This window comes from Acanthochromis polyacanthus, chromosome 11 (genome assembly GCF_021347895.1).
Source record: "Acanthochromis polyacanthus isolate Apoly-LR-REF ecotype Palm Island chromosome 11, KAUST_Apoly_ChrSc, whole genome shotgun sequence".
Lineage (NCBI taxonomy): Eukaryota > Metazoa > Chordata > Actinopteri > Pomacentridae > Acanthochromis > Acanthochromis polyacanthus.
The window spans coordinates 33,440,610-33,467,642 of NC_067123.1; the positions used below are offsets into that span (position 1 = coordinate 33,440,610).

The 27,033-nt window shown below is 39.4% G+C and overlaps 1 protein-coding gene across 3 annotated transcripts; it reads left to right on the forward strand.

The window, feature by feature from the left end:
- Positions 1-443: 443 nt before the first annotated feature.
- On the forward strand, positions 444-26,319 carry tpd52 (tumor protein D52). Of its 3 annotated transcripts, XM_051955924.1 has the most exons (7): positions 444-592; positions 15,115-15,242; positions 17,111-17,259; positions 17,799-17,900; positions 20,792-20,833; positions 21,834-21,882; positions 24,271-26,319. In XM_051955924.1, the coding sequence occupies exons 1-7, from the start codon at positions 574-576 to the stop codon at positions 24,412-24,414; spliced, it is 633 nt and encodes a 210-aa protein (XP_051811884.1). In that variant the 5' UTR covers positions 444-573; the 3' UTR covers positions 24,415-26,319. The 3 variants fall into 3 exon arrangements, with proteins under 3 accessions (XP_051811884.1, XP_022058021.2, XP_022058022.2); XM_022202329.2 differs by lacking the exon at positions 20,792-20,833; XM_022202330.2 differs by lacking the exons at positions 20,792-20,833; positions 21,834-21,882; positions 24,271-26,319 and having other exon boundaries at positions 17,799-17,904.
- Positions 26,320-27,033: the final 714 nt, after the last annotated feature.

Below are 27,033 nucleotides of genomic sequence, written 5' to 3' on the forward strand. Positions count from 1 at the left end.
TTCATTGTTACTGTATCCTTTGTATACAGTTACAGTTGGCAAAACAGTATTTCCTTGTAGAGAGTATTTTGGTTTTAGGTTTTCAAAATTTAAGAAGATCAATTTAACTTTCTTTTATGCACACTACACAAGCTCTCTCTCATTTAGATCTAAAGCAGCAGGTTTGTATGTGACTACCTGTCTGTGTATTAGATGTTAACTGAGACTGTGTCTGCCTTAAAATCCTTCTTTCTAGCTTGTGTTTTGTTGGTGTGTGTAGAACTTTTTGGCTTTTATAATTGTATTGTATAACTGAGATATGACAACGTGTTTAAGTATGCGTTGGACAATGAAAAAAAACAAATAATGACGTGTCCTTGTCATGCAGCTGTGCATTGTTGATGGTGTAAAACTTGATCCACGTGCTCGCCTCTGTTTACAGTGCTGCGTCATGACGTCACTGAGAACCCCACCTCGCACGTACGTCGGGCTGCCTGGCAACATGAGGGAGAGAACAGGAAGACCTGCAACCGTCAAGTCAGGTACCTACACACTCTGGACATAAAACAGCCAGAAACAACGCTCAGACGTACGATGGAGGATGCTGAGAAAGGTAATTATTTTACTGATGAGTGTCAGTGTGTCAGTGTCATGACCGAAAGAACTCTGAAACTACTTTGTCTCACATGAAAGTTAGCAAACTTAGCTAACTTTGTGCTGCGACTGAAGTTAGTCCGTTGAGAACATATGCTACTTTTCAAAGTTCGTTTAAAGTGAATTCAGCGGATTTTGTGACAAAGACAGCGACAATGAGACTTGTGAAAGGAAATAAATTGATATTGATGGACTTATAAAGTACATAAAAGTAACACGGAACTGCAAAATTAAACAAAGTTTAATCCAGCATTTCAACATGTGATGAGCTACTTAGATACAATCGAACGAGGAGGTTGTCGTTTCAGTTTACCTTTAAAAAAACAAGATAGAACTTTGACAGGCTGAAAAGTAGTGAAAAACGTTTTTTTTATTGACAACCGAACCCATACAAATAGGTTACACCCGTTTGACAGCTAATTGCACGCTAATTGCACCACATCTGGTTTAGTCAAGTCTCTCTATTTCTGATTCTGCTTTTGCACTGATGCAATCGTTTTATGTGAATGTGTCACACTTTTATTCTGTGTCAAAGTGGTAGAGCTGTTTAATTTGTCGGTGAGGTCAAACTGTCAGAGCACAAGCAGCTGAGTGTACAAACCACAGGTATGGTGTGAATGTATTGTACCTGCCATTCCTGCTCCCCTTCTTCTCCCACATCTGTCTGGACAATTGTGTTCCTGCTAGGCAGCCATCTGCTCTCTTATTCCTCTGCACCACTGTACTTCTGTCTATTGCAACAGCTGTTCCACACACAATTGCATGTGTTTTTGCTGCAACACAAGAGAATAGCAAAGAATTATTATTCAAACAGGGGTTTTCCTGCATAAAGGGATGTTTGGGACCCATAAAAATTTTTTTCCTCTCCCAGTGTCAAAGAAAAATATCAGCACTAACATTATAAGAATAAAAAAAATGTAACCAGATTTGTTGATTTGGATTTTAATTTACTTAGACACAGTAGTCATTTTGGCTTACCCATTGTTGGAAAAAGTATAAATGTTTGTCCAGTAAGGTAACAGACTTACACAGACCAGTTTTACAGTGGTGCATAGTCACCATGCAAAGGCCCATCCTGAACCAGGATAAACACAGTTTTATTCACTTTTATTTGCACCTAACAATGCCGTGTTGTTCTTGTGGAGAGAAGAAACAGACATTTATTTGTTCGCCTCAGGCGAAAGCTAGATTAAAAAAAACAAAAAGCAGGCAAACAAACAAACATAAAAATGTTTTTTTCCTTCGGCAGAAGTCGTCTTCACCCCCAAGCTTTCACAAATATAATTTCCTGATGTCTGTATTTTTTTAATCATATAATTAAAGGAGAAGGCACAGAATAGTTTGTATATTGATGCTGGATCAACAGATGTAAAATATTACTGGTTAATCATTTGTGGTGTCCTAACATGAGACTGAATGAGGTTTGCATTACCACATTATGTATTGCTTCACCTCATGTGTGCAGCTGATGCACTCGCAGTCCAGAGAGCAAATATCTTGTCTTTTGTTACTCTATAAGTTGTCTTACGAGGGCACAGTTTAAAAAAAAATGATGAATTCAAGCTGTAACTTTGCTGCAGCATTAAGGTGTTGTTAGCTGTCACTGTATCACTTTAAATCTCATTATAGGAACTATTGTGTTCTCCTTTTAGTCACAATGTCATGGCAACAGACAGTGAAGTCCGTTTCATTGCCACACTTTTATACAGGTATCTGTGCAGCTGTATCCACCTACCATCTCTACCTGCAGTGTTTATCCTTCTCCATGTCACTGCCACCTGTTGGATTTCAGTATTTAAGACTTAAAAATTTACATTAAAGCATATCATTACAGACCTTGCCTTTTAAAATAATTTTATTTTTTGTTTCATGGGTTTACTTCACTTAATGTGTAGGTGTTCTTCCACATCTTTTGTCAGTATTTCACTGCAAATAACACAATGAAATGAGGCAAGGTTAACATGTTTTACCAGCAGCAAGGTCAGTGCAGACTGAGTGCTTTGACTGGTGCTTCTCAAAGGAGTCAGCTCGCCTGTGTGCATAGATGACCTTTGTATAACAAGCATATCTTTCTTTGTGCTTGCTTTACCCTGTAGCTAAATGGAGTTTCTAATAGTGACTTTAGCGCATATGGATCCTTTGTTTTCCCCTTTCTTTCTTTTTTCTTTTGCTTTAATTGGTCTGTCTTTGACTTAGTCATTGTCTTTTTTATTTAGTAATTTTCAGTCAATTGCACATAGTTTTGGTTGTGTGATATTTTGTGGAAAACTTAATTGATTCATTTGCATTTGTTGTATTTCTCTACTATGGAAAGACAATGTTTGACTTGACATGCAGTGAAAATGTGAATACTCCCACAGATGAATCAGACTAAAAGCTTTCTAAGGAATACTGTTCCAGGTCAATGTCAAAGGCTCTTGAAGTGAAACATGGTTTTTGCAATTATGTTAACGTATTCCAGACTGAACCTCTTCGAACATCGGTGGCTGTTGTTTGGATGTTGCCTATTTCTACTATTTTCTGCTTCCTTTATAAAAGCATACAATTTTTGTTCAAAAGGGACACAGTCAGGCTTACCAGGCCATCTTGTTTTTCCAACTTGCTTGTCTTATGAGATTGATCATGAACAGTGGCCAGCATTTTTGCCTTATTAGATTTATATGAGGCACAACCGGCTGCTTTCAGGCATCAGAGGAAGTGTTCTCGCAGACAACATCCCCCCAGCAATGTACAGCTGATTTGTTAGAGCAGGAAATGCATTTAGCAGAACAAAATCATACGTTTATGTCTAATATTCTGTCTCATCTTATTGAGCAGAAATGTGTGCTTTTCCTGTTATTTATGCCAGTTTAATGAACAAAATGGCCAATTTTTCTCAAGTAAATGAAACCCCAATTAAGTTAAATATTTTTTAAAGGATGCGGGATATTTAATCGATTGTAAAGGATAGCAACAGCTAGGGCATATTTTAACGTTTGCTATTATTTGTTAGATCATGTCAGCAAATGTCAACTTGGAGCTTAGGAGCTTTCTCACTCTTACCTGGATATTGAATTAAGGTAGAATCAGATGTTTGTTTAGCCAAACCATTACTAAGTCTTCCTAGAAATGCATCTGATAACAGTCATATATCATAGGTCATTTAAAAGAGTGCTATTGATGTAGGTTGTTATTTAACTAAAACTGTACTACTCAGACTCTTTGGCCTTTTTGAAAAAAACTGCAGATTCAAACACTGGCGTCAGCACATTTGCACATTTTATCTCCAAGATTAAAGCAAGGCCTCGTTTTGTATTTGACAACTTTAGAGTTACCCGGAGGAAAGTGCTTCTGAAGCAAACGTGGTGCGTGATTAAAGTATGATATGTTATATAGGATAGTCTGAATATTCTAGTCTATTAAACTGCTGCACTGTGCTCAGTTTATTGGGTGTGAGTCCAAATACACATCACAATACTGCATATTTGAAGGGCGAGTGAATTATTTTATATGCACTAAAATACAACTTTTATAGTCATTACAAAATGGGACTGCAAAGAAACTAAGAGGCCGTTTCATGGCTTTATGTAGAATTTTTCATTAACCTGTGAGCTTTGGCCAAGCTGCGTTCTCACCTGTCTGATAGCTCTGGTATCACACAGGCCATATTTCAACATAATGCTGGTGAGAGAAGCTGAATATTTTACTGTCAAATGGAGCACAGGAGCTGTATATATCATCAGTCCTAAAAAAACTTAGGATTTGATATGTAATTCTGCTCCTTTTTAACGTTGTTTCAGTGTAGTATTTAGATGCTTATAAATGACATCTACAAATGCTGTGCAAAAAATGAGGCCTAACTAGGTTATTCCAGAGGGACTGGAATTCTTTGTCATCCGTTGATCTACAAATCTGTAAATAGGTTATCTCGCTTTTAGACACAGTTGAGTACAAATCTACCTTTAATTGACTTCTTATTTTTTCCATTTCAATTCATTTTTTTCTTTTAAAAAAGCATAACTTACATCATCTTGAGGCATTTTACATATTAAGGTTAATACCTTACTGCATTATAGGAAGGATCCCAATAGTTTACCATTGAACAAAACTAGGTGACAATGGGGAGGGAATTAATTATTAATAATATCTCAAGGCAGTGTCTTCAGCATGAGTCCAACTGAGATGTGAGTAAAACAAAGAAGGTCCTACTGGGTTATTATTGCAGAGAATAGTGTGTTTTGTCTACTAAATTAATTTGTATCTTATGTTACACAAATATGCTCCTGTACTAAATAATAATGTGCTCTGTAGATGAAGGAAATGTGTTACAGAAACACCACGTACAACACCAGTTTACCTGCATCCATTTCAATGCCCAGGTGGAATTATAACTATGTCAACCGATCAGCCATGATGTGACAGTTAAGGCACTGTGGGCATAATGTGAGGGTAACTTTTATTATTAAAGAAACATAAGTCTGCATATTTCTGACCTTGTGTTTGAGCAAGTTTGTTCAGCCTGTTTGTTTAAAGGAATAGTTTAACACTTTGAGGGATATGTTCAATTGCCTTCTTGTTGCAATTTAGACTAGAAAATTGATGGTGAATTATAGTCTGTGTGAAGCCAAACTGGGACAGCTCATTGTTTCCACTTCCTTCCAGTCTATGTGGGAACCATCCACTAGCAGTAGCTTCATATTTAGCCTAAATGTGCTCCCATCTTCACATCTAACTCCTAAAAAGAAAGCAGTTGAGGTAATTTTCCAAATTTGTCACAATATTCCGTGAACCAGCTTTTATCTGTTCGTTTACCTCCAGTAGTGCACCAGAGAGTCTTGTGGAACATACGTACAGTATGGTAGTGTCTCTGAGGTGTAGCTACTCATTGCTTTTCTTCCTGTTTTGTCATGATGCACATCTAATGGGAACTTCGGGGGCTCAGTAGAAGCATCCACAGTCATCCATGCCTCATGATTCTTGTTTTAGGCTAATCATGTGACAGACTAGGCCTTGAATAGTAAGGTAATTGATCTCACGCTGTGCTTCATTAACCACTTTAAAATAGCTGTTTGCTCCTGCTTACAGCCTGGATGAGCAGAACCCTGGGTTTTTGGTCTACTTATGTATTTAGATTTATAAATTAGATATAATTTATCAAACAACCCACTCAAAGAGTACACCAAAATTGTTTGCTGAAATGTTCCGATTTCTGACTTCACAATATTAAATAATTTATCCAATTCAAGCATAGTAGTCATTTCTTTTTAACAAGTGTCACATGAATCCAGTGCGTCATGAATCAGTGGTTCTGCTAGTTAGGAGGGCTGCAGAGTAAAATCATGGCCCAGATAGCTGTTTACTTACATGTTGACAACACTAAATTAATTTTGCTTGTCATTTATAGTTTTACAGTTGTTTGGTGTAAGAAAAAGAACAGATGTGTAACCTTTAACGCTAATGGAGTAGAATAGAATGGATTTTTGCTTGAATGTTTCAGCATGTGCGCATATTATTCTCTCAATAGAAATAATGTAGATCAAAGTTAAAGTGTCTGAACCAAAATGACAAAAAGACCACAAATCTGAGCAGCAAGAGAGGAAAACTAATGGCAAGGATTCACTGTCCTTGATGTGCTGACTGACTGTAAGCGTGTCACTTCAGGGCTGATCTTGCTGAATGAAAGAGCGCTTCAGTGGACTCCTGACTCAGATCAGGCCACATTAGTTAGCCTTGTATGACCCACAACTTTGTTTTTACAGGCTTATCACGGGTACAGTGAGGCTTGCATTACATTGAAATCAATAATTTTTCCTGTCTGCCTCGGTAATTACAATGCCACTGTTGTTATGGGCTTGATTAAATAACGCGAGTCATCCATTTTCTTCACTTTGACTTAGAGTTGTGTGGAAAAATAAGAACATTCCATTGAATTGCAAACACGCGATCGTCTTTGAAACAGCGCGTACAGATAAAGGTGACATTTTCAAACAAATTGCACATAAAGTTGACATATTTTTGAAATGAGTAGTTGCCCCAGCAAAAACGGCCCTAAAGTAAACAGTTTCATGCAAAAAAAAAAAACAAAACACGTCTCCAAGAACCCTGAGCAGGCTTTCAAGGGGAAGAACCGCACACAGACTGTGAAACATGGTCAAGAAAATGTTATGGTTTGGGGTTGATTCACTGCCTTAGACACTGAGCATCTTGCAGTCATTCATTCAACCATGAATTCATCTTATCAAAGAGTGCCTTAAGATAACGTTGAAGTTGAACCAGAAGTGTACCATTTAATAGGATAATGACTGCAAGCACTGTAGAAAATTCACCAAGCGGAAGAAATGGAGGGTTATGGAATGTGTTAGTCCCACTGAAATGGAGTGGAAGGATTTGAAATATACAGTACTTTCAAGGAAACCCTCAAACTTCTTACAGCTGGAGGGTGGTGAAATTTTTCAGCAGGCTGATGTCAGAGACTAAGTGCTTTCTTTTCACTGAAGAATATTAGATATATCCATGCTTTTGTGTAGTAAATGAAGCTAATTTCCCTTGTATTGTTCTTTAGTTACTCTATGTTTATCTGTAAGTACTGTTTCAAAGAGGATCAACTGTTTACTTGTTCAGATATGTCAAAAATGACAGCAGTCTCCACGAGACGGACCTATTTTTGCACATGACTGGAGTCAATTGTGGAATTTGTCCCCTAGTGCTTCAATACTTGCAGGAGAGCGGCTGCTATTCTCTCTTTAATGCCAGGTATTTCCTGGAGAAAATCACGTAAACATACTTGTCTGGCTCCTTACAATAGAAGAAGGATGGCTGAGGAGGCCTGATGGGAATTCAATGTGGAGAACGTGTGATTTATGTGTAGAATTTTCAGATTAATTCACTGGTTGTGAACTTTTCCGATGTGCTAATTTGTTTTTGTTCCAATTTTACCTTTGCTGACTTCACCATTTAGTTTTCAGTGGTCATTGTTCACCAGACCAAACTGTCTTCTTTAATTCTGGCTTTAGTTAATCTCCCTGAATGCATCAAGAATACATTTCTGACCAATTTACATCTGAATTTTAGTGATCCATCTTGCTGGGATAAGTTATCAGCTCTCTGCACTTCTGGTTAAACCAACTGATGTCTTTTTTCCACCTCCTCCCACAAAGCCTTTGAGCTCTTTGACAACATCTTGTCATCCTCTCATAAAATTTGTGCTGGAATGTCCCCAAACTGCTTTTCCATTTCACTGCAGCCTTGAACATCTCAGCAGGTGTTTGAATACGTTGAGATGTTTGTTGTTTGAGCGAAAGGTGACACGAATTATTCTTGCATTTTTCCTCAGTTGTGCAGATCAAGTTCTTTTTATTATCGTAGATCTGTTTAGTAGGTAGAAAGATGAGACAGCAAGACTTCTTTTTAGAAACAAATTTTGATTGATGAAAGAGTGTTTTTAATCAATGAAGGATTTCCATTATGCAGGTTTATTGCTCAGTAAATGTCAACCGTGATGAATGGTTGTATGAACATACACAGTGACACATGCAAAGTTTTCCCTTTACTAGACAGAGCACTTTCCCTCAAGTGCACACATACAATACCTAGCGTAGCCTCTGGCACTCTCTCTTCTCCGTTTGAGCTGACTAGCTTTACTGCTGCTTGGAGCTGGACCGGCCACCCTGGATTAGCGCTTCGCTGTAATCTGGGACACTGCAGATTATGCTTTTCATCTAATGCGCCCCTACCCACACACATCACGTGACCTGCCCACACAAATGGGACCTCTCTTATTTCCTCCTTGGATGACAGGCTGGATGATGGGAAAGTGAGGGAGGAAGGGAATTGGCAGAGGGACCTGGGAGTATTGAAACTGGAATGTCATGCAATATCACTGCGGGACTAGCTAACGCTGGCTAGCATCTCAAAACAGCACTGATTGCACAAACGGATGTTTGAAGGATGGAACGAGGGTTGACCTTTGGGATTAGAGTGACGAGGAAGTGGGTGTGTATCTGCTGCAGCACCTGCTTGAAGGGACAGGTAACTTATTAACAGCAAGTAAGGAGCAGAGGACTTACAACACCTGGGCCTGTTGCAGAGAGGGAAAATGAATACCTGATGTCACTGCAGTTTCATTCTGACCTTCTGATCACCTCAATATAAATTGTACTTCCTTGTGCATGCATACGCTTGGACACTGAGTGTCTCCATTACGTGCTCCACAAGAGTTCAGGGTGCTGTAAACAAGGAGACGCAGACAACGGACACGTGCTCGGATCACATGCAGACAATCAGCCCTGGGCTCGCTTTGCTTAGGTAGTAGTAGTGGCAAATAGGTGGTAGTCGCTCTGACCAACAACACTGTCAGCGGTAAATATGGAGCCTCTGGAGGAATACCACTCTCCGTTTGACTTTGAACAAGGAGTCAACTCCAGCTACCTCTACCTCTCCCCAGCCTACAGCGACTCACCGCCCAGCTCACCAGCTGTCAAAACCAGAGGTAATCACAAGGAGGAAAGGAAAGGGAGAGGCCGAGTGGAGGATGTGTGTTTGTGTGTGTGTGTGTGTGTGTGCTCTGGACACTGAGACAAAACATGGGTTTGGTTCAATGAGCGGGAAGAATTTGGGGGAACACAAACTGGGAGGGGAGGGAACAAGTGATAACGGTTGGTGGCATGTGTGACAGCAGCTTTTGCCAATTTTCATTTTGCTTTAATTTAGTTATCGGACAGTGTCTCCAGTTCAGACCATCATAATCTGGTATATGTTAGTTGTTTTTTGTTATGGTTGTGATTTTTCAGACACACTGTGCATTATTTCCTAAACCTTTTCATTTATCTTGCTTTCATCAGGGTGGTTCTTCCAAACATTTCCCTGGTCTGCACCCTGTGTTTGTGTGTTCTGTGTGTTAGAAATTATGGAGGTTTTGCTATTTCTCTTAGAGTTCAAATACTAAAAGGTGCTTATTATATTCTGGTTTTCAAAGTGAGAAATGTAGCAATTAGCAATTCTTTTACTGAATTTAGTTCTATGGCATGCTATATGTCCATTTGAGCTGTCTTTAGTGAATTCTTCACCGTGTTTTTCTCATCACACACTGGTCTATGGAATTGGTCAAGCAGATCCTGTACTGTTTGTCAGTATTGATTTAATTAAACCTAAATAAGTACATGAGAAGTAACTTATTTTCATTAGCAGACTTTGGATTGTAGAGTCAGAAGCATCCTCATAACAATTCTAGTGTCGCTTTCTCTTTGTGCTGAGCGCTTTGTAGTCTTTGTCGAGCCTTTCTTCTAATGGTGTGTGGAGATGAAATGTGTAGGATCAATTGTTTGTGTCTGTTTTGTAGTTTTACTCCTGGGTGTTCACTATTTCAGTTTTGTCATAACACAACTACATGGTATTATGTAACTTAAATCAGCTTCCACGTTCAAGTAATCTACCAAGTCCACATGTCTTTGTGTGGCTCAGTCATAATAATAAAGTGGAAACTATGCAGTAATGCAGTTTCCCAATGATTAGACTGCATTAGTTCAGTGGACCCAGCTAAAATCACTGCCTTTCCTTTAACTTATCACAAAAGGAGAGATAATTAAATGCTGGCGGTCTGTTAAAATGTTGCTCTTTTCAGGCAGGCTTTCAGTTTTAAATACACTACTTGCTTTGCTAATTGCTACAGATTTGACAGCTACATAGAGCTGGTGGTCACGGGGCTGAACTTGTTAAGAGGAAATGAGCTCAACCGCAGAGGTTGGGCAGTGATGTGGGTGGGTATGCAGTTTGGTGCAGCAAGCCAAACTTCTGCCTACACTCGCATACAAACTTCTCTGTCTCTCTGCCTTTGGTTTTTTTCTTTTCCTTTCTGCACCTACTGATGGAAACACATCCAACTCATACATTCACTGTTACACAGTTGCCTACAGACATAGAGCTCTTGCACTGCTGCCTACTGCAGAGGAGTCTGATGAGGTGTTTCAAGAAAGAATTCAATAGAAATTTAGTTCCTGAGAACAATGGTTATTAAAATGAGTATGTGTATAGATACAGAGGGAAAATTGTTGTAAGCACCGGTATTGTAAGGGGAAGTGTGACTATGACACCATGCTGTCTTTGTCAGAAGGTGTTTCTGTATATTGTGTGTGTGTCACACTACCATATCACCAATAGTAGGAAGGAGAGGGCAAATGTACGGCATGAGAGACATATGAGGGGAGAATCGCTTGAGGGCATATGAATTAATACAGTTCAGAAGGCCAGTGGGGGTGGTTTCAGGACTGAACACTGAAAGAGAATTTCCTCTGTATATCCTCTCACTTAATTACTGCAGTGCCCGCCTTTGTTTCCTCTGTTAAACCATTTGTCACTGATTTGCGTTTTTCTCGCTTCAGTGTGTTTTGACATATAAATATTTGCTCATGAGAGATGTCCAATCAGCTCTTCTTATTCCCATGGTGTTAATTAATTGTAAAAAGACTAAGTAATGGCGCAGCTCAGCTCTCGGCTTTTGATAGCAATATGTGATCGGAGGGCTGTAATTTCATTAACAGCTCTCTAGACAGTTGTGAGCAAATTCCACTGTTAGTGGGAGTACGTATTGCTAGATTTTTGTGATTTTTGTATCTCTGCCCTAGCATTTCAGTCTTTGTTAAAATGTGTTTTTTTTAAATGTTGGAGTGAGACATAAAAGAGAGACAAAATGCCAAGTGTTTGGAATGACGTGGGAGTGGGAGGCTGGATGTGAAAATGGACCTGAAATGGCATTCCTTTTAGTGAGATTATATGTTAAACGTTCTCAGTGTGAATAAGTAAAATATCTCTCCCCACAGAATTCTTATCTCCAGCTAAGAGGCATGTTTTTTGCTAACCTCTGGTGGTGTTATTTTTCTCTTTGCTGCAGTGGAGCAGGCTGCAGGGTGTGTCACTACACCATGCAAAAGAGAACTCACAGGTGTTTGAAAATGTCTGCTTCAGTTTTACACGTTTTTGTGCGGCAGTTGTCTGACGGCAAAGACGTAACGCTAGTAGAGATGACACCAGGAAGAACCTATGAAGCCTTATTATCAACTGTAAAATGCTAGCAGTACAAACAAAGACTGTTTCTTTCAACTAACTGCTAGTACAGTGCAGAATTGTGAGATTGGTGTAATCGTTGAGGGAGATTAACCCTCTTGGTCTTCAAACCCGCTGGCAGTTTGACAGGCATTTTATCTTTGGAAAAAAACCTCCAAAATGACACCATTTACCACAGTCAGAAACTGTAAAAGCAGAAAGAATCTACAGTTTTTCCAACTTTCCTCGAGCTAATCGTGTGTGACATGCATTTCTATCTGGAAAATTCTCCAAATCCAACTTTGAAATCATAGTAATTCATTAAAACCACTTTAATCTTTATGTCTCATAAAAATTCACACAAAAAAGAAATTGTATGAAAGACTTTCTGTAGCAAACAAAAAATTTTCCACTCCTTGGTGCAACCGAGAAGACATGAGTGACTCAGCTGTGACCAGCGTGACAAAAGTTCTGAGACTTTTCAGTTGAACTACAGGCGGTGTTTGTACGGAGCAGAGAGGAGACGAGCATGAAAGCAAATTGAGAAGTAGTAAAATATCTTCAGTGTGCTGAGCAGTTTTACAGTATTAGTAACACAATTTTGTCAAATAATTAAAGAACTTCATTCACTTTCATTCTTACTTTTTTATGATTTATGCCATTTTATTTTTGTTATGCTGTACAAAACTGCTTTCTATTTGCTGTCTGCTTCTATCTCTGGATGTGCTCTTTCTATAGAGGTGCAAAACTTAAATTATGGTGAAAACTGAGCCCACAGGGAGTAAATGTGTGATAGGACCAAAAAGCAAGAAGACGTGGGAATAGATTTGTATCGCCTTGGAACCAGTGTTATTTTTATGTATTCTTGCACGTAGCGTGCTGTGAATGATGTAATTGTTGTGTCTGTGGTGATTCAGCAGTGATAACATCTGGCTATTTCTTTCCTCTACACACCTTAAAAGGAGCAGATGGTTAGCCTAGCTTAGCATAAACTAGCCTGGCTCTGTTTGAAGATAACAACATCCAACCACTAACTACTACGTGTTGTATCGTTTATGTCTGTAGGGGGTTGTGCTCTATTATGTTTTTGGCTGGTGGCAGGGACTCGTGACTCTGCCTGGTTATTTAATTTTCTGTATAGGATTTTTTTTCATTGAAAAAAACCAAACAAATATGGACAAAGCTCCACTAGCTGTTGCCCCCTTTTCCTACTCTTTATGCTAAACTACCCCTTGGCCGCTGGCTGTTTGCATGGCAACATTTGCATGTCATGTTCTGAATAGCGATCACCAGCAAACAAATCCTTTACATATTTTTAGTTTATCTGTGGTTAGCCGGTTAAACACTGTCATTTAGATCCCTACAGAATGTATGAAATGGGCCGAGCTAAATTCTCTTACTAATATGTTGTGGGCTCGGAAGCTACAAAAAAACCCTAAATGGTAATCGTATCCACACTCAGGTCTGTTTTGGTCTTTGTTCTCGGTTTGTGTGATGACCCTGCCTCCTTTCCTGCTGAGATAAAAGCACACAGCACGCGTTGAGTTCATTCTCCAGCAGTTCCTTTTTTTTTTTGTCTTCTTCCCCTCGCCCTGTTTTATTCAGCTCTTGGGTTTCCCCTTTTTCCTTTTTTTTACGCTGTCCTATTTTTGCCTTTGTATTTCTACTTCCTTAAAATAATTGGAAGGCTGAGATACAAAGAAAAATGACCTCAGAGACAGATTTGTGTCTCCCTAGTCCAGCTCACTTCGGGCCCAGAACATCCTCATGTGCTGTAGCCCTTTTGACTCACAGATCCTGACAACCCTCCCTCCTGTGTTCTCTCCCGCTGTCTGAGCCCAGGATGTCTCCATCTAGAAACTACTTTGTATTATTGATGCACTGCTGCTCCTACTAGGCACAGCCCTGTCAGAAAGGCGGCATCAAAGAGAAGTGTGTCTACTGTATACTGCATGTGTGTGGAGGGAAACTACAAGTGAGTGAGTGAGAGAGAAGGAGAGGCTATGTACAGTAGGAATGAAAGCTCGGGTGTTTGATCATCTCCTTCTTCACCTGCATCATACCTTAAACAGCAGAAGCCTGAATATTTTCCAGAACCACTTGCTGATGTCTCATTCAACACCTTTCTTTGTCTCTTTATCCTCTGGAGGAAATAGTGTGACAGTTTGAACGTCAGACCCCCCCCTCTCATACCACCTGTTTACTGTCACACAGAAAACATGGGCGCCTACATGTCTTTAACCCTCCTGCTGTCTTCATTTATGGGTACCAAAGAATATTGTTTCCTTATCTGAAAAAAATCCAAAAATTCAGCAAAAAAATTCCCCAAACTTCTGAAAAATTGCGAAACCTTCAGGAAGAAAATTCCAGTAATCCCTTAAAAATTTTCCTTAAAAAATATTCTAAAAAAATCCCTGAAATTGGCAAGAAAATTCTTGTAAATATTTTCAAAAAATGAGTAAAACATTCCTAAAAATAGTGGTGTGTGTGTGTGTGTGTGTGTGTGTGTGTGTGTGTGTGTGTGTGTGTGTGTGTGTGTGTGTGTGTGTGTGTGTGTGTGTGTGTGTGTGTGTGTGTGTGTGTGTGTGTGTGTGTGTGTGTGTGTGTGTGTGTGTGTGTGTGTGTGTGTGTGTGTGTGTTCTTAAGAAACATTTTTAACATTTCTTTTTTTCTACCAAAAATGTTCCAAGATTTCCCAAAATTGTTGAAAATGTGTACATCAGAAGTTTTACTGTGAAAATATTTTTTTCCCCCACGTTTTCAAACTTAAAAAGAGTCAATTTTGACCCGCAGGACGACACAAGGGGAAAAAAAAGATTCTTTGACTGAAGTGAAAATTATTCATGCATTTTCTTATTTAGCACTCAGTGTTTACTTTCAATCCAAAATGTTAGTAAAATTATTGATTACAGTCTCAAATTCGCAGGCAACTTAAAAGTGTAATGGAGTCCTCATTCCCAAGATGAGAAATATGTATGCCAGCAAGATCTAGAAAAACACATTAATGCTTTTATTACATGCAGAGCGGACTACTGTAATGGACTCCTGATTGACCTAAATAATAAGATTGTTTAACTCTTCGATCTCATGGCATCCTGTTAAATATAGAATTAAATTTAAGGCCCTACTTATAATCTTAAGTCTGCCATTGTGGAAACCAGTTCCCCTTGGAAGCCATTTTTAAGACTAGACTGAAGACTGTTCCTTTTTTTCCCACTGCTTCTATGTAGTCAGTGTTATTATAATGTCTGGTCTAAACTACCTGGGATACTAGTCCTGTCTGTTATTATAATTTCTTGTCTTCTTTTAATTATTCTGTAAATCAGTGTGCATTTTATTGTAGTTGTCTGTACAGTTTTTTTTAATTTATTTTTACATTTGCCTGTAAAGGACTCTGAATGACCTCTGTGTATGACAAGGTGCTGTATGAATAAACCTGCTCGCTTGCTGTTTTTTACCTCCCAGGTCCCCAGGAGCAGCCTGACTCCGTCCCAGAGGTGGGAGAAGATGCTGTGACGGCCGTCGGTCCCTCCCCTCCTCCCCCCGCCATGACAGAGGAAGAGCGTCAGGAGCTACAGGAGGAGCTGGCCAAGGTCAGGACGGGATTAACGAAGTTGTGGTTCAGGGACTCAAGATCAGGTGTCGAACATGACCGGCTGTATTAAAGACAGGCGTCCTAGTAAACAGCAGAGGATGGTTAGGACAGAATATGCATGGCTGATGTCATCATTACCATATGTGTACACCATGTCAGTCACAGTTTTTCTGCTTTGCGTTACCTTAACCCTTTAAGCTTCAGTGTACCGCCGGCGGTACACTGAAGCTTAAAAGTGTAGATTCTCATGAATCCGCCGGTATAAACCACTTTCAGATGCGATTACTACAGCGGGTGAGAAAAACACATTTGTCCGACAAAAACGAATATTCATCCATCCGTTCTCTATACACGGCTTCAACGCACACAGCGTGACTCACATTTCCGGGTTCATTATTACACACAAAAAAAAGATTCCACAAAAAACGGCCATAATCCAACCTTTTACATCCAGATGACACAAGCCAGTAAACTATTTTATCCAAAACATGTCCTGAAGTCGGTATAAAATCCCCGAATCGGTCATTTTCAAGGAAATGCACCTCGCGATGCCCGTCCAATATTCCCTGTATTTTTCGTAATTTTTTTTATTTAAAAATAGAATATTAGCGATTTTTTTGTACTGAAAACGGCTGGAATTGACTGAAGCTTAAAGGGTTAATGTATGATTTGAGTATGCTTTCATTTAATTATACTTAGACTGTGGTCATAGAAACAGTACTGCAGTACTCTTCTTTCCTTGTGTGATTCCTCTCTTACCATACCACACAAGTTGGATCACTTTTCAGTTTTTAATTTCTCTGACAGCCAATATTCCCAGCGGCACTCTTAACATAATTGTTTTGAATTAGACGACCGAGCATTTATATATATTTTTTAAGGATAAGACAGACATTAGGCCATCTTTCTGTACTTTCTTGACTTTCTAAAGTCTGTCTGTGGCCCTCATTAACAGGTCGTATACAGATACAGTGGTGGAAAAAAGTTTTTGGACATCCTTAAAATTTTCCACAATCTCAAACATTATCTTGAAATATTGGTGAAAAATCTTTTTTGTGTTTCAGAAGGCGTGGCTGCATTCGACAAACACAAACAAGTGCAGATTCTATTTTTTTCTGTTTATTGTTTACAAGAAAATGTAACAAAACTAAATTCTACTGTAATGTCCCCATACTCAAAATTTTTGTTTAACCAATCAATTTTAGGTTTTTAATGGCTTCTTAAGGATTTGTTTAGTATTATGGCTGTGATTGTACGAAAAGAAACTGCACTTGAAGTGATTTTTAATTTAATATACAAACAAATGTATAGACTGTCCAAAGACTTTTTTCCACCACTGTGTATATATATAGTTTAATTTAAGACAGCTGCAGTCTTAGCAAATGCCACTGAAATTAATAAATGGTGCTTTTGTCATGGCCTTGATGTGCTAGTTAGTATTTATGACAGCCGGAAAGTGTTTGTGTGATTGACTGTTAATAAATTGTTAATAAATGTCCAACCATGTAGTTCACCAATGTATTTTAATTGTATTTCAAAAATAGTGGAGGTTAATAATAAAGAGGAAAAACTACAAACCAAAGGCAATACTTGTCAGCTGTGTGCATATGTTGTTAGATTTGGTCATTTCGTGTTAATAACAGTATTAAGTAACAGCAGTCTTATCTCTTAACTTAGACAACAACAGCTGACAGTATTAAAAATGTACACTTACATATACAATTTTAATACTCCTCTGTTTGTTCCTGCTGCTTTCCCTTGTTTCTCCAAAGAACCAAGATAAGTTCAAACTTGACTGGTTTAAGCACAACTCATTTACATTTTAAATCAAGTAAGACGACTCAGGAACGGTGTTTTTACGCTCAGGTTGAAGATGAGATCCAGACTCTGACCCAGGTTCTGGCAGCCAAAGAGAAGCAGTTGGCAGATATTAAGAGGAAGCTGGGCATCACGCCTCTCAATGAGCTGAAACAGAACATCAGCAAAACCTGGCAGGAGGTCACTACTTCCACTGCGTGAGTACTTACCCTCCACATTATGCAGACATTTGACCTGACAGCACACCTTATTTGCCTATTAAGTTTGTGACTTTTGATTTTACCAAGTTTCACACTTTGTAAGATGCCTTTTTAGTACGCTGCCCTTTGGAAAAAGAACAGAAACCTCATGACAGCCTTATTATCCATAACTTCTTCACCACATGCATCAGGCTTTGTATTTTTTCTCTCACTGAATGCCTTGAAATGTGGTTAACTGTCAGCGCTGTTGAGAAAAAACGTTTTTCATCTACTGAACGAGGAGAAAGAGTTCAGTGCACTTGACAGGCTGCCTGTGGCCTGTGTGAAATTGTTTGATGGGTTTTATATTACAGGAAATGAGCAGCATTCTGATGCTCTCAGGCTTTTTTAAAATGAAAAAGACATCAGAGTTTAGGTCTGTCCTTGATGCCTCTCTCCAGTCTTTGATCCCTCTGTCTCTTTTCATCACTCATGTCCTCTCTTTATGCTGCCTATCCCTCCTCCCTCTCCCTCTCTGCCTCCCATCTCTGCTTCAGCTATAGGAGGACTTCTGAGACTCTCTCTCAGGCGGGTCAGAAGGCCACAGCAGCCTTCTCCAATATGGGCTCAGCCATCAGCCGGAAGCTCGAGGATGTCAGGTGAGTCACATTAGGGACATCGGCATGACGACACATCCACCAGCTTTGAAAGTCAGTAGCTGGGTTTCCATTACAGTTTTTCGCAAAATAAAAGTGATATTTCTAAAATTTCGGCAAAGTATATTTGCGCTTTGAACGTGTTTCCATTGAAGGCTGTTCTGGGCAGAAGCATCGTAACTCTCTTAAAATATCATCCCGCGAGATTTCGACGTCGAACCCTTTCTCCCTCATTTCCGCTTCTATCTCCTTATAACACTCTGCATTCCTCTGCTGTTTGCTGTCTAGTATGGCAGTGATGTTTTTCTCAAGAATAATGGCAAGAAAAGTCTTGGTCTCCTCTTCTGTCCACACGTACCGCGCCATGTTTACTCTGAGAGAACTGGTCATGTGACCAGGTACGTCATGTCCGATAACGTATAATTGCGGAAAAAGTGTTTCCATTGCGCTTTTGCGATATTTTTCACTATCGAAACGTCTGAAAAACCACCTCATGAGAGCGTAAAAACTTTTTAGCGATATTTTAGTCCTTTTTTAAAATTCAGGTGTTTCCATTACCAGTTTTTTATTGCACTATTTACATTTTGCGCATATCTAAGAGTAATGGAAACGCAGCCAGTGACGTTTTGTGAAACCTTTGAAGAACCACAGTATGGATTGTCCCACTGTTCTCTACCTGTCTGGTATTTTTCTGCTACCCTGATGGACAACCTGACGATTTACATCCCAGAAATCACCTGAGGGTGTCTGTTCGTGTCGCATGTTTCTCTGGCAGAAAATTCAGCACTTTATCAAAAAGAACTCCTGTGCTACGTGTCAGTCTTGTTTCAAGGATGATATCGTGACTGCTTATAACCACTCTAACATTACCTCTAGATAGACCAGCATCACCTCTCATGATAGTTTCTGTCTGTGGTTTCTGTCAGAGAAGTTAAACTAGAAAAAAAGCTGCTGCACAAAAAAGGCAGAACATTCTGAATAGTAGACACTGGGTTAAGCCGTTTTTCTTTACATGGTCGCATGTGATTATTAATAATAATACTAACGATAATAATTGGTGATCTGAAAAAAATATGGACACTTAAACGTATGTGTTCATGGGGATCTTGAAGTTCTTTCACGTCGAAGCATCACCTCGAGACCACAATTCTTTGATCATTTGTCAACAATGATGAATACTGGTTTTGACAAGTTTTTCATCCAGTCATGGAAAAATTATTAGACCAGCCTTGTTTTGCTGTTTATTTTGTTCATTTTAATGCCTGGTACAACTAAAGGGGCATTTGTTTGGACAAATATAATGATAACAACAAAAATGGCTCATAAGAGTTTAATAAGAGCTGATGTCTGGTCATTTGGTTTTCTTGATAATAACCAAAATCACCTAAGTTCTTCCATCTATAGCTATGACATTGTACTCCAAAAAACAGCTTTTAGGCATTCCATGTTTTCTTTTCTGTCTGTTTTAGTCACATGATACTCACAGGAGTTAGTACTTGACTGCATAACCATTGTTTTTGATGGCAAGGGTGGTCTAATATTTTTTTCCATGACTGTATTTGCATACATAATGAAACTGGGGGACTGTTAGCTTAGCATAAAGACTGACAACAATAGGAAACGGCTAGCCTGTCGTTAAAAATCCATCCACCAGCCACCATAATGCTCACAGATTATTGTATCTCATTGTTTGCACAGGATCAGTGACTTCCTCATTTCCTGTAAATCCATAATGTGGCTGGAGCCAAACAAATGAGAGATAACTTGTTAGAAATAGAGGTTTACAGCTGACAGACTATTATTTGAATGTACAAATACACACACCACAAATGACGGTAACTTACATCAGCACATGTTTCTTTATAGGTTGTAGTCTAAATATGTTTGTCAAAAAACATCTACCCTATAGTGAAGAACTAAAGATTAAATTCTCTTTGCAGATCATGAGTTTTTCCTAGCTGTTCTGCCAGATCTGTTTGATGAAACTAAAATCATGGGAATGTTTATGTGTAAATGTACTAGTAATAATGTGTGTTTGTGTATATAGTTGTGTTGTTTTTCTTTAGCATTTCATTTGATGACACCTTTAGTTCCCTCTTTTTTTGACCCCCATTTCACCACTTATCCACTCTAATCACATTACTGTTCAAGCTGCCAGTGTTCTCTATCATCTTCCCCTCATTCATGAAAGGGATACACAGTATATAGAAGCCATAGATGCAACCACTTGATTTTCTGTGCAAGAAGCCACCAAATTCTGAAATGCCAAACGTGTCGACTGCAATTTCCATCCATGCTTTCTCGTTAATATTTCCTGATTAAACACTCAGAAAAACCAACACCAGATTGTTCCATTCCAGATCTATCTCTCGTTGATCCCCTCAGGTCCTAATCTGTCTTCTCCCTTGTCATCCTTCTTCTCTCTGGATTACTGAGCTGTAAACAAGATTATTAGCCCCCTGAAAGCTGCAGTGTGCTGAGAAGTGCAGCCTCACAGATGAGCCCGAGCTCAGAGCTGGTTTGGGGCGGGGGGCGGGGGTGGTGAACGGTGACCTGACAGGGGTCACAGCGGTGGTTGGGCGTCCTCATGTGTGCCTACGTGCTTTGTGGCGGTTTTGTGCGCGCCCGCTTGATGACAAGATACTCCCCCATAATGCAGCGGATTAGCACATGCCCCTCTGTGTTAATACACAATTGATCTTAATGGGATAAAGCAGGATTTATAGGATTTATGCACTTGGTGGAATAAATGAGGGTTTGTGTTGTATGTTCTTCTTGCATATGTGAGCATGTCTTTCTTTTGTTCTCCTGGTGTTTCTGTGTGTGCTTTGCTGCTATGCTACTAAAATAATCACTAACTCCCTCTTTCTTCTCCATATAATGCTGTCGGACAGCATACACTCTTTACCGCACTCAGCTAGCATGCCAGCCATGAGGTAAGGAGATCACAGTCTTGCCCTGACACTGAATAATTAAACATGAAAGAGGTAAAAGCTGCACAGTGTTTGTCGAAAAATGCTGTGGATTTAATGTATAAGCTAAAAAGGCCCGAGTGTGTACCTTGAGGACATCTAGAGATACCCACCGCTGAAAACCACTTTATCAGCTATCAGAGAAGCTGCAGCTGCAGTAATCTCCCCCAGCCAGGCTGCTGTTTCGTCAAGCTTACGGAGGTCCAGCAGAAATCTTGTCACAAATGCAATGATAAAGCCCGAGGCAGCATCAGCTGGCTGTGAACTGGGAAACGCCCAGCTTCAGAGGCAGCTCTGTTGGTGGGTTTTCTGCACGTAAAAATAAGTTCTGCTCCTAATACATGCTATGCCTTTCAAGCATGATGGCACACTGCTTTCTCTGTAACCAGATTTTGTGGTCAATTTCTCAGTCACTTTGGGAAGACGGAGATGATCGCAGCTGCAGCTTACAAATATCTGTGAAACTTTAGCTGATAAACTGATGAAACAATCAGTTATTTGGTCTCTAAAACATCACACAATGATGTGAAATGATTTCCTTTTTTGTCTGGCCAGAAATCCCAAACCAGAAGATCTAAATGTTCTGCTTTTATATGCAGATTATGCTCATAGAGGACTAAGAAAACTGGTTAATAATCTGATCAAAGAGGCTCTTTTGAGGCAATACGTCAGCTCTTTTCTCCTTATTTCTCCTCTTTTCTGTTTTTATTCTGCATCCTCCTGATTTTGCTTTCATGAAAGCCAACACCTCTTAGCACCTTTTCAGTAGAAAGGAATAAAATTGGGTCACTTTTAAAAAATGCCGCATTGTGTGTATTCAGTATCGGATAACGTGACCTCTAAAGGTTGTGCCAACAGTAGATACCCAGCTCCTTTTTTCTGAATAAAGTTGTTGAAAAGCAATCAGTGTAGGCCCATCCATGTCTTTCATAAATCCTCTTTTATGCTTTTTTTGCTTTCACAGAAATGCGCCAACTTTCAAGTCATTGGAGGAGAAAGTAGAGACACTGAAGGTAAAAGCTGCCAACACTCAGACCAGGGTCGTGTAAACAAATGTAGCTGTGACTCTGAAAATATAGTGATTAGAACTCAGAGATCCATGCTTTTATCTGACCTCACCCTCAGTGGAAATGTTGACGGGATCATATGTTTGAAGCATGAGTCCTGCTCAATTGCAAGCATCACCATCTCAATCTGTTTGTCATATCTTTTTAATAGTTTTATCAAACATTCCTTTAGATCACAGAGAGGTCACAACTCACTCTAAATGGCTTTTTATTGGCATTTAAAATAAAACTTTATAGGATTTGCTGAACAGAGACGACTATGGGCCACAAGCAGTGACTACATTGATTTTCTTATGTATTTTCAAGTGATTCTTAGACAGCCTGTCTGAGCTAAAATAAATAAAAAAAAATGTAGAGGAATGATTGGAAGTTAGTTAAACAGAACTGAAGTTAGCCGCAGTAAGTTATTGGTCATACTAGACTAAATAAGGCTTTAGCAGCAGAATTCTTCAGTGTTTAAATAGAGTGAAGTGGTCTTTAGTTGTTTATGAGTCAGACTCGGTATCAGTATTTTTATTGGCAGGTTATTGATGAAGTAAATGCTGCTTCTCTCCCTGTGTAGTCACTCTGTGGTCTCAAATGTTTCTGAAGCAGAAACTGCACAAATGGCCGATAACTGATATTTGGAATCAATATACATTAAATGTAATGTTTTAACAGCATTTGATAAGAGAGAACCTGTCATTTGTAACTGCACTTCTTCATTTTTAAGTGTGATTCTAACTGAATATGTAACGTAGAAGTGATTAAATTAGGCTCTCTCCTGTTTCTGTGGGATCGATTGAGACTGATCAGTTTGTCTCCTGCTGCTTTTATCTTTTATTGTCCATTAATGTCCATATTTTAAAGCATTATTTATTGTTTTCCAGGCTGTTCCAGCTTATTCTGTGACTGTGTTCTAATTTACCTGCTAGCCGTTAGCATAGCCTTAGCCACTGTGAGAGAAGCTAATTTCCTGGTTTGTGCCATCAAACATGATGACCAATAATCGTCATCAGTATTGCCCCTATGTCACCGGTGGCTTCCTTCTCTGCGTTGTGATGATTTAGTCGACACATGAATCTCTTCGGAGACGATCTCCATTTATTTTTTTTTCCTTCACAGTAGACAAAAAGCATAAAATCTTCCGTCTTATAGACTCGGATTCCTGCAGAAAAACAATGCACATATATTAATTAATAAGTGGAATTGCATGACACTAAAACAGCACAATCTCACTCACCTTTCCTTCTGAATACATGAACAAAGGGGAGAGGGAAGGCGGGAGAAGCGCATATATAGGACACCGTGGGGCGGCTGAAAGTGCTCTTAGGGGCATAGGAGCCCCTCGTAAAGGGAGGCAGACCAAACTTTGTGTAAATATAACAATAAAAGAACAATCAACAAAAATGTATATGTTATGGAATATTATTAATACCATAATTTATATATAAATAGTAAAAAAATCGGTTGATCAACACCCTCTTCAAATAATCGCTGAAGTCGTTTTTTCAGGAAACACAAAAAACTGAACCACACCACACTGAAGCTTGACCTAGGCTGTTATACTACGGGGGTAAAATCCCATGATGTGTTCAGCTGAGGATGTAGGGGATTTTACCAGAGGTGGCCAGCAACATGAGGAGATGATTTAGGCGAAAAAAAATAACTAAGGCCATTATTTTAGGAAGGTGACGATGCTATTTTCAGTCACTGTCCTTAACCCTCTTGTTGTCTTCATTTACAGGCACCAAAAAATATTATTTCCTTGTCTGAAAAAAATCCAAAAATTCAGCCAAAAAATTACCCAAATTTCTGACAATTTGCAAAACCTTCAGGAAGAAAATTTCAATAATTACTTAAAGGTTTCCCTTAAAAGGTTTATTTTAAAGATATCACCCAAATTTGGCGAGAAAATTCTTGTAAATATTTTCAAAAAATGAGTAAAAACCTTCCCAAAAAATTCCTAAAAGTATCTAAAGTGACTACATATATATCAGTAAAACTTCTAATATTCTCTTAAGAACATTCACATAAAAATCAACCAAAATTTTATGTGAATGTTCTTAAGAAACATTTTTAACATTTTTTTTCCCACCAAATAACGTTCTAAAATTTCCCAAAAATGTTGAAAATGTGGACATCAGAGGTTTCACTGTGAAAATTTTTTTTTTCCCCACATTTTCAAACTTTAAAACGGGTCAATTTTGACCCGCAGGACGACACAAGGGTTGAATGATAAATTGTAGACTTTTTTAACAGAAGGATATTTGATTTTGAGTACAATTTTTCTTCTTGTGTCATAAATTATCATAATCATCATAAATAACGCCTTATTCCTCCTCCTGTGTTCAGACTAAGATGACTCCTTCAGGGTCCACCAGTGATGCCGGCAGCCAGGACAGCGGCGGTCCTCCGGCCACCGAGTCTTTCCTCACCCAGCCTGAGGACTCGCCCATCCCAGGAGACAACGACGACGACGCGCTTAGACCAGTCTAACCCGTCCTGACCTCCCCCACCTCCCCCAATCCCCTCATCCCCTCCTCACTTGACCCTGTTGACCCTCCTGAGCCTTCATACACTCGCCTCCCCTCCTCTCCCCTCAACTCTTGTGTGCCAGTCTCCCTTTATTGGAAACAAATGACTTCCCCCAAGCCTCCTGTGTGATTTAATTGTCTGCTCTTTTCTCCTGACACGTGCGCTCGCTTGTTAGCTAGTGTGGAAACTGAAAGCATGGGATGGGTGCAGGCATGCGGTCTAGTGCCGGTCGTATATTTCCAAGTGTGTCCAGGCTCACTGTGGGAGAAATCCTTTTTCCTCTCTACTCCTTATCTCTCCACCTTTGTCTAACCAGCAAAGCTCAGATGCCAAACATGCTCCCAACTTTTTTTTCTTTTAACACTTTAATGTATATTTGAGTGTAGAAAATTGCACAAAAACAGAATATTGTACACTTACACACTTCCTTAGAGAAGGATTAACACTTCCTCTGTATGTGAACCAGGCAGTTGTTTGCTTAAAGTGTCTGCATGCCCTATGTTATTTGTTAGTTATTCTTTAAAAGCACTGCCTCTACTTTGGGGCCATACTTGGTTTACAGTGGGCTACCTCTGTGTGGGCCAATCTGATTTCTGTCTTCTTCTAATTGTGCTGATTTTAAGAGGCCGCGCAATCATTAAGTAGTCTAACACTGTGTTCAAGCTATGAATGTATGCCTTTTTCTGTCACATCGGTACAACACTGTGTCATTAATACAACCACTGACTCCAAAGTAGGAATTTCATATTTCAGAATAAAGCCATCTTTTTTCCTATTTTTTTGTTGCAAAGAGCCTTTTAGAAAATGATCTCCACGCTTAGATAGTTACAGGAAAACAGCCAAGATCAGCAGAACAGAGAGTGAGCAAACACGGCGTCAAGGTTCGGCCTTGACCCGAGGTGAGAGTGAAATAAATGTCTCTTCCAGCGCCAGAGTCAATATTGAAACACTTGTGCATTGTCTCTGCGAGGGAGGTAACACCTAGCCTCCCCCAACGCTGTGTGGAGCACAACGAGAAGAAAGGAATGGCAAGAGAACTGTGCACTCGATGTTATGTTGTACACTGATACTGGATAACCGTGTAATAGAAGAGCTTCACCTCAGTTTTTCCTCCTTTTTGGTTGCACGAATGGATCAAAATCAGCCTCTTTTGGTAGTATGTTCTCAAAGTGCACGGTTTTATATAAATATATATACAGTATTTACTGAAAATGCTGCTTTCATAGAGACCTTACAATCTTACTAAATGTTAAGAGTGACTGAGATCAACATTACATTAAATGACGACCATCGTCGGGTGTCAGCTTTACACTCTCGTGCTGCTTTATATTGGTTATATCCTAGAAATTATTAAACTACTGAACAATTACTCCCACCAGACACTTTTTTTTTCGAATTGGCTAATGCACACAGGGCTACTGATGGAGGTTAAATACAACATGAAGGGCAAACAGAGCCAACGTGAACACAGCCCAGCCTTTCTCTGATACACGAGCTTAACTAAAAGTGGATTTAACACAGATTTCTAACTCTGCTGCTGCAAGTCTTCCCCTGCTGGTGGATGAGCAGCTCAACATGAATGTGAATCAGCTCTCCACCCACACTCACAGCCATTAGTGATACAACTTCACCGCACAGACTGTGGATCAGCAGGATTTCTCAAACTTGTTTTGCTGGATTTTTTTTTTTGTAACATCAATACAGTATCCCGTGACACTGCTTTGTGACCAGAATGTGTTCCAGCCTCTTATCACAGGCGTGAGGATTTTATTTTGGAGTCATGTAAACAACGCACGCATATATGTTCATTAATGGAAACATGGACAAGAAATGTACTCTAATTAAAATACTTTTGAAGTAACCTGACTCAGTGTTAGCTGGCTTTATGTGGGAGGAGTGTCATTCCTTAGCTGAAAGGATGTTATTTTTAACATTTAAGAGCATCTAATGTGGGGAAGATGCATTTAAAATATTAAGCATTGCCAGTATACAGTGAGGCAGTATATAATTGAGGGACTTTGGAAGTCCATGGGATATTTCTTGCATACTAAAGCAAAAAAAAAAAAATCCAGCTCATGGCCATTTACTGCAGGTCTTCCCGCTTTCCTGTCTTCCTCTTTACTTACCTATTGAATAAAACCAACAAAAGAGCCTAAAAACTAACATCATCGTTTAGTAAGTTGTCCTAAATGTATTAAAAATGTCATAGATTTTTATGTCGTTCAAAATGTCACAAAAATGTCATAGTTTAGTCAGTGGCGAATCTGGGAGCAGTGCCCCCCCCCCCCCCCCCCCCCCGTGATCTGATTGGCCACCCTGTATGCCCCTCCAAAATTTTCGTTGGAGATTTACATGACTGATACTCCGATTTCCGATACTCATGAACGCAACTTCATTGTCCGACTGCGCCTGAATGCACCAACGACGTTAGTTTGATGTTTTGATTGTATTTCGTCTGGATTTGAAGACGCTTTGAAGACGTTTCCTGACGCTGGAGGAGAAGACGAGCAGCTTTGTACCTTTGCGGTAGGAAGACTATGGCCCTTTCTCAGTACGTAACTGTCCGTACTTGGTTCTCAT